This window comes from Anneissia japonica, unplaced genomic scaffold, assembly GCF_011630105.1.
Source record: "Anneissia japonica isolate Jap-2015-1 unplaced genomic scaffold, ASM1163010v1 scaffold287708_len1499824_cov190, whole genome shotgun sequence".
Lineage (NCBI taxonomy): Eukaryota > Metazoa > Echinodermata > Crinoidea > Comatulida > Comatulidae > Anneissia > Anneissia japonica.
Window position 1 is genome coordinate 1,255,178 of NW_022752295.1, and position 8,597 is coordinate 1,263,774.

Genomic DNA, 8,597 nt, shown 5'->3' on the forward strand with positions numbered 1-8,597 from the left:
GTCATTGCTTGCTATCTGACATGTCTTACCCAGAGTTCTGTCCACTTCCAGTTTCATGACCTGATGAGAGTGCACAAGAGATTTCCCATCATCCTTTAGTTGATCAATATCTCTGGCATGATTAGTTACATCAGTATTAAAAATCTAAAAGATAAATTGATAGAACAGTTGAACAACTTGGTTCCTATTCCCTCATTAGGTTTTTACACTACATGTTATGTATATTCTTTGCACATCTTTCGCTTAGGGATTCAATATACAATAGTATCTTTGATGTTTTTGTAATTTGTTTCTTTTTACTAATGGTTTAGTGTTGGTCCTTTCAATAACTCTTCCAAATCATTATGATTGTTGATGCATTTTAAAAAGTTTCATTTTAAAGTTAATCATCATTATCACCAGTGTTCTCCCGAAGCCGTTTTATCTGTCAATATTACCAGTTAAAAAAACTGACCAACCAGTAAAAATTGTGTGTTGGTGGAATAAAAAAGCACATTATTAGGCCTATGTCGACTAGGCTGGCCTTCTTTCAATAAACGAACATCATTCCTTTCCAGGCCTAAGCTATGATGTATTATTGTTTTTTGAAGCCATTAACTCCACTTGAAAGTGGCAATATCTCAAGTTGTGTGCGCTTAGCTGGCACTATATGGACAAATCAGCTTTTTCATTATTAATTTTTTAATGAAACAAATTACACAAATCAAAAGTGATGACATACAAAAAACAGTTATAAACCAATACTTCCTTTTTTAAACTACAATTTGTCATACCTTGCAGTTTTCTATTTGTTGTTGTACGGTGTTCCTGTCTGTTGTTGTAGGCTCTCGGTTTAATCGAGCCATCTCATTCTCCGCTTGCTGGAGCCATGAGTTAAGAATGTTCAGTGAGCTTCTGAATGATTTATGTTTTTCCACAATTTTTTTTAGATGTTCCTGCGTTTCAGCGCAAGCTGTCTGAAGCTGGTTGAAATCTGCAACTATCCGATTTAGACGGTCTCGTATGTATGTTGGATCAGATGGTTCAACGTACGAGCGATTAAACTGGCGAGAAAGGGCTAAGTCACGAAAATCTCGCAGAATGTGCTTGTATTCCTGAAGAAAACCCCATCATTACATAAGAAATGTGATTCACTTACAAAATTAAATTATTGTTTAGTGTCAACATTAAAACTGTACATAGAGAAATATGCCAATTCCTGGTTTGAACTCTGCATGCCCGTATCCAGTCCAAGATCAATCGATATAAACCTATGTTGTGTGTATGTCTGTTTATGTCAATTGAGTTTGATATGGGCATGTGTGGTTCAAGCTAAGAATTGGCTTATTACGCACAATTTATTGTAAAAAGTAGGAAATCAGTTAAGACTTAAGATAAATAGTGAAGCATATAGTATTTTATTACTATATGTAATTGAACACATATTGGCAATCCTGTACAATCTTCTCTTCATGTGGCGCATTCTTACAATACAATACAACACAACACATAAAATACTACATTTATACCTTGGAGCTTGCAATGTAGCTGTTGCCAACTTCACTGATAGCACTCAATCTTGCCTTTTGTGCCCCAACATCCTTTGATATCCCGTCCAAACTGACAGTCAGCTTCTCAACATCCTTCTCGTGGTTTATGCTCTGATCCAATGCACCAATATCCGACACAGCCTTTTCAAACCAAACCTCAAATGCAGACAATTCATGCTCAAACGCTTTCAGTGAATCTAACGCACCCGTTAGGTGCTTCAAGCGCACTTTAGTCTGATTTAGCAGACGATCGAAGCCATCGATGAGACGAGACACATAATCGTTGAGTGTGCTGATCTGCTCAGGAGTAAGGAAAGCACTGTTCATGTTGACAAAGAGCTGGAGACTGTCTGCGCAATCTCTGATTGCTCTCTGGTGGCTCTGGACATCAGCATGTACACCCTAGAAAGAAAATTAAATAGAAAAATTCCACATTTTTTATCAAATAATTTTAATAATGTTAATCAACATTGTACCTTCAACATGTTTTTTCTATCCTCAAGTGGGCACTACCTTTCCTATAGCGTCTGGAGTTTGTTTGATCTTTTTGCGATTTGTGTGTAAAAAGCTCAAACAAACCTGTTTACTGTGACTGAGGAATGTTGACAAACCTTAACCTCCTGTAGCTGTGATATGAGAAGTTTTGACTGTTCACTCTGCGGCTGCATAGAGCCTAACTTGTGCTCTGCGTTTGACATCCAGGTCAACAGTTCAATAGATATAGTAATCTCATCTTGATAGGTTTTTTCCATAACCTATAAAAGACACAAACAAATTTCAATAGCAATTAACATTTTATGTATTATACAAAAAAAAATCATAAATAGAAAGTATGTGGTATGGTATATGGCATATTTTGAGTTGTTTGATTAATATATGATCAAAGACAATTAACCAATGAACATACAAATGGTATGTACATCACATAATGAACATGGTAAAGTAAAGGTAGTTCCGTGTTCATTACTGAACATAGGGGAATGAGATGTGAGCCCATTGTACTAAGCCTCGGTATTGTGTGGTAGGGTGGCCAGTTCCTTTCCATGCCGCCTTTTTTCCTCCCCAGTAGTAAACCACTGGGTACCCATTTATACTCCTGGGTAGAGAGAGACAAACATAGATAAAGTGCCTTGCCCAAGGACACAAGCGACTTGCACAGTGAGAGTTCCGAACCCCTGATGAACATGGTATAAAAGAAAAAAGATCCATCAGTGATAACATTCCACAGTAATTCATAAAGATAAAGATCTCATCACCACTGACGCCTGTATTCTTAAAATGAACTTTAGTCGAACTTTGAACTTCATTTAGTCCTTGTTGCAACTCAAACTTAAATTTGTATTCATCAACAACATAGTCAAAGTTCTAACTATGACTAAATCAAGTCCTAGTTTTAGTTCAGCTAAAGACGACTGGCAAGCAACGAGTATCAAACTAACCAATGAAAGAAGCTCATTTTGATAGCAGATGAAATTTTAGAGATCCGGTAACGCAGATGAATATTAAGCTGTCCTCTGATGCTCAAAAACATATTTCCTCATAATTCATAATAGATAATCATTCGCTTATTAATTAAGTTTCTATAACACTACAAACTATATTAGCCGTTAACATATAACGATAGAGAATTTGAACAGTGACTGGAAATTTGCTTTCTTTGGAGAACTATTATAGTTGAGCCCGAGCGGGGGTGGCGCCATTTTTGTTGTTGTTATGTTGAAGCTACATGACCGCAAAGTGAGGGGATTTCGTGGAAATCATGAACTATTGCATGTGGCTAGCAAAACATGTTAATTTCGCCTTTAGGAAGCTCAACTTGATGTCTCTTTTGTTTAACACACCAAAATTATCAGACCTATGTATACAATAATTTTTATTGTTTTACTTTATTGTGAGTTACAAAAAGCATGTTTTTAGTGGGGTAAATATTTCAAGTTGCCGATTTAGCCTGACCCTAGGCTGACTAAAAAAATCAGCCTGCAGAGATATCATTTTAGTTGAAGTTCGCGTGATTTAGTCGTAGTGCTAGTCAAATATGAAATGACGTAGCTTTAAAGTTTTAGCTCGGACTACGTCTAAAGTTCTTTTTGAGAATACCAGGGTTAATCTCACTACCTTATAAATCTTCACTACACTCTCTCATCACAAAACAATCTCACCACACATTTCACTGTCAATCTATCATGAACTGAAAATATGACAGATATGTATAGAAAAAAAAATGTTACTCACATCCTGGTTACCGCGGGTAGTACTCAGGTGTTTTTCAACAGATGCTTTGAAGTCTATCAGCCATGCCCACTGACTTTTCATTGCATTTAGGTATTTCTAGATGGAATATATTTAATATTCAGAACATACTAAAAACTATAATTAATCATTTACAAATACAGACACATCTGATTAAACTTGGATAATTAGTTAAAAAAAATACATGGTAATTTAAAATACAAATTTGCTACTTCATAGTTGATCTTTTGGGGAAGGTAAAACTTTCACACTAGGGTCAAAGTTTTAAGATGTTTAGCTAACTTAACATAGCAAGTATCTTTAACATGTTCTTATGCATCACCAGAGGCAGACAATTCCATTATTTTTAAATCATTTCTGCTGAAAGGAATTTTGACATTTCAGTTCATTCAGGTAAGTATTCAACAGAATAGATTAGATTTACAAACTGTATCTTAGAAAGTTCTTTGTAAAGTATCGCCAGAGACTAATTAACATAACTTATGAAAATTTAACAATGGATACCTTGATACACTCAGAACCTGGATGGTCCTGGTTTATCATTGTCTCTCCTCTTAGAATCACCTGTTGAAACTCATCTCTGTGTCTCTCTATATCACCTGACAGGTTCTGAATAAATAATTTTTAACATTAACTAATCTTCTTAGCTTGAATTACTGATTAAATACTATTTAATTGTTATATTACCATTACTGTAGCATCTATAAAATATCTACAACTGCCCATTTATTATGCATGTAAAAGTAACGTGTTGGTACAGCAGTAGTTATCAAAGAACTTCAGGTACAGTAACACATTTGGTTTGTGTTATTTATACAAAATAAAAAAAAACAACCTGTGCATGTCTGCATAAAACAAAAAATATCTCACCAAGATGTGATCTTCCATCTCTTTGATGGTAGGATGTGTGTTCTCCCACTGTGCTTCCACATCCCCTAGAGTATCCAGCCAAGATAATTCTCGAGTTGCATCCTGTGAGAATTCAAGGAGTACTTCCAAGAGATGCAATCGTTGCAGAGTGGCATCCAAAAGCTTCTGGTACTCTGTTTCAAACTGGTGAAGTAGCTTGTTATACTTTCGGAGTTCTTCACCCGAGTATTTGTTGCGGTCCCTCTGGCACTGATCTAGGTTAGCTCTGTACTGGCGGATGTTCTCCAGCTCCATGGACACCTTGTGGTGGAGATCTTTAATACTGGAGACATCACTGCCAAATGACATCTTGCTCATTGTGGACTACAACAAAAAAAAAAACATTGTCAGAAATAATAATACAATTAGCCCTCCCATGGTTATGAGCCCATATTTTTGACTAAAATTATGAAGGATTTCTGCAATGACTCAATTTAATTTTACTTTAAAGAATGAAAAATATATTTTTACAAAATGGTCATGGATAATTTGTGTCAATGATAATGCAATAAAAGTCTTTGTTTAAATCTATAAAGTGTACATGCCTTCAATTGTTGAACCCAAGTGAGGCAGTCTGATAGGAAGATGTAAATCTCATCTCTAATGATGACACGCTCTTCTTTGCGTTCCTCCTTCTTTTTTGAGATGCTCATCCCTTCTCCTTGAGTCTTGATAAGTGTGGAGTCTTTTGCAGTTGAGCTCTTGATTTCAAAGGTGCTAAGAATTGTGCTTCTTCTCTGTAGCTCCTCGATCCTGTGGAATGCAATATTAGAATTTTATTGCTAGGCTGCTGAAATTTCTTTGATTATTCTTTCATTGGGATATAAATAAGTTCTTTCAGTTTTGGTTTATTCATTAGATATCAACAGTAGTCACCAGCAGTGCATTCAAAGGGGTTGGTGGGCGGTGAACCGGGCCTCCTCCCAAATCTTTAAAAAATTATTTTTTTTTAAATGGAAAAAAATTGTGGGGATGAAGTGGGTGGACCCTCTATTTGTGAAAGTCCTTTCCTTACCCACCCACCCCCCACACCTTTCCTCTATTTCAAATTCCTGGATCCACCACTGGTATCTTGATTTGTATATAAATATCTGCCATAATACTAATTTACATTTCTAAAATAAGAAAGTATATACATATAAATTATAAGTTGTAATCAATTTCAAGTAAGTATACCTTTGCTGAAGCCTCTCCCAACTCTGGTACCCGTCCTCATGCAACTGGTGGACATTCTTGTACAGTGTATGTATATTCTTGTCACAAGTCTGCAAAAACACCCCAAATTGTTCAAAAGAAAAATTTATATATATTTAATAACAATATACGTTAAGTCATTAATATAAGCCAAAAAAAAAAAAAAAAAAAAAAAATCGAATTTTTTTTCTGGCAATATTTGCTCCTTTGCTTTTCACTAATTTCCCATAGTGCTTTCAAAAGTTTACAATAATTGCATAATAGAAATTACAGATACTGTACAGATGCATATAAATGATCTACTGTTAGTGTATTATTAAGGAAAAAAAATTGTGTGACCGAACATCATTGAAAAAAAAGCATTCATAATGAAGAAATTACAGTACCTTAAGGTTCGTCTCTATGATGATTATAAGTCTGTTGACTTCAGCAGCTTTCAGTTTAGATGCTTTACCATCGACGTCCTTAATCTGTGCTTCAATGTTGTCCAAATCCCTAGTAACCGATTCAATTTGTCCAAGCACTTTCTCACCTCGGACCACCAGATTTTCGGATCTATCAAAATGATAGCCAAAGTGTTATTAAACAGTTTCTTTTTTCATTCACCTATTCAACATAACCATTATCATTGTTATGTGCAGTTTCTGTGATTTTCGCCCACCAATATGTTGGAAAACTCTACTCAATGTTAGTTTCAGCATTGGCTTATACTGTAGGTCTCTTTATATGGGTATTAATGATTGTATTAAATTAGTGATACACACTGCAATTATTTTAATTTTAGTTTGATGATAAGATTAATTGATTTGGTAGACTGCCTGATTGATTAGTTGATTGATAACTACCTTGACAGGCCTGATTGATATATAGAGCTTGTTTGGCTGTATTCACTGGCAGTATCTTCTCTATCATCTACATGTGTCACAGACTCTGTATATACTACAGTTCTATCGGTTGTTGAGCTTGCTGAAGCCTCATCCTCACCAGCCTGAAATTAGTCACACCACAATTTATATAGTTATTTGTCTGTATATGTATAAATATCATGTAACTGTCAATATCATGAGACACTGCTATTGTATGATGTTATGTGAAATTTGATTCACTAGTAATCTTTGGTGCACTTATAACCTTACTGCAACTTTCCTTATGGAAAAAACAAGAAACATTGATGGATAATTCCGTAATTCATCAACAAAACTGCAAAGCAAGGAAAGGGAGAATAAACAACAGCAACAAGACCACAAACACAACAAACACACAACAAAAAGTAAGTGTTCATAAAAGTAATTAGACTGAACAAGATTATTTTTTATTATTGAATTTAGAAATAAACATCAGTAATCATTCTTAATTATTATTAACTTTCAATATAGTTTTAAACATGGGTTGTTTTTTTTTTTTTTTTTTTTTTTTTTAACTATCTCGACGTTTGTATCGAAAGCAAAAAGGCCCAGGTGGCGTTCCATATAAAATGTGTTTCACAAAAGCGCGTTTTTCGCCATTTAATGCCAAGTGAATGAAGATTATTTCAGTTATATTTAGGCCGTACTTGGGGGGGGGGGGAGTTGGTACAATAATGCTAAAATTGCAAGCTTAGACTGTAAAAAGATCTAATACAAGTGAAACATGCTGTAGGTCTACGATAAAAACTTGGACAAGCATGAAAGACTAGGCCCGCCTAGTGAGTGCGACAGTAGGCCTCAGGCCCGACGCATAGATAGGCAATGACCTCTAGGCTAGGCCTAGTCTCGAAGACAAGGACTGGAACTTACCCTGGCCTAGACCTAAGTAAACTAAAAGTGTCGGGTCTAGGACTACACGACAACCCTTAAATATATTACTAGACAGCCTAAAACTATACGTCCTCCAAAATAATTTTACCGAGTGATGTATGTACGTTGTGACTACCAATCAATAGACCTGCACCGGTCTATAAAGCAAACACGAACGCGAAAGTACAACTTTTAATAAACAATCCCACTTTGTATGTTATGGAACGCCACTTAAGTCTTGGGTTAATGTTATATAAACCTGACTTCGTACTTTATCTGCAAATTTTTCCACTAGGCTTACTAATTGTATTTTCAATGTTCCTTCAGTTGAAGAGGCGATAATATACATTATAATTGATTGAATAAGTTACATGCTTTGAGAATTAGAATTTGAAAATAAAATACTGTACCGCCCACTCATACACACCTTGTGCTGTTTTTCAAAAGCGTGATTAGGTCAGTAAGATGACCAAATGAATGAGTATTAGGCCTAATATGATAATTATTTGATAACGGGCAATCAACCAAAACCCCACATAATCTCTGGATATTTGCAATCTACGCCTACTTACTCAACAAATTATATTTCAAAAGAATGTCTGTTCTCATGCGAATATTTGAGACCCACCCTCGACATATCTCCTTTGTTGCCATGAGTTGCCTTTCGTCTGCACAGCACATTCCTTCGGTACTCATCCATTTTAAAGATGCAACCGCTGTCCTGTAGTGAAATCTATAAAACCCCTAAAAATTCAACGAAAGCACTCCTAATATCTCATTTAGGTTAAAACGATCAAAACAGTTTTTAACTGCACAATGAAACCAAATAGCCTACGGTCACGATATGTTTTTAATACGAAATCCTTAAAATGAGTACCAATTAATACATATTCATATATATATATATATATATATATATATACTGTCTCTTATACACATC

At 35.2% G+C, this 8,597-nt stretch overlaps 1 protein-coding gene across 1 annotated transcript in view; it reads right to left on the reverse strand.

Annotated features, from left to right (window-relative positions):
- The window catches only part of LOC117122219 (microtubule-actin cross-linking factor 1-like), a 48,882-nt gene that overhangs the window by 36,744 nt on the left and 3,541 nt on the right, over positions 1-8,597 (reverse strand). Inside the window, exons 3-13 of the mRNA XM_033267729.1 lie at positions 6,728-6,870; positions 6,269-6,437; positions 5,865-5,953; positions 5,234-5,441; positions 4,650-5,012; positions 4,284-4,388; positions 3,762-3,857; positions 2,141-2,284; positions 1,509-1,931; positions 774-1,094; positions 30-144 (exon numbers count right to left, since the gene is read on the reverse strand). Coding sequence (XP_033123620.1) covers positions 30-144; positions 774-1,094; positions 1,509-1,931; positions 2,141-2,284; positions 3,762-3,857; positions 4,284-4,388; positions 4,650-5,012; positions 5,234-5,441; positions 5,865-5,953; positions 6,269-6,437; positions 6,728-6,870 — 2,176 coding nt within the window. The remainder of the gene's footprint in view (positions 1-29; positions 145-773; positions 1,095-1,508; positions 1,932-2,140; positions 2,285-3,761; positions 3,858-4,283; positions 4,389-4,649; positions 5,013-5,233; positions 5,442-5,864; positions 5,954-6,268; positions 6,438-6,727; positions 6,871-8,597) is intronic.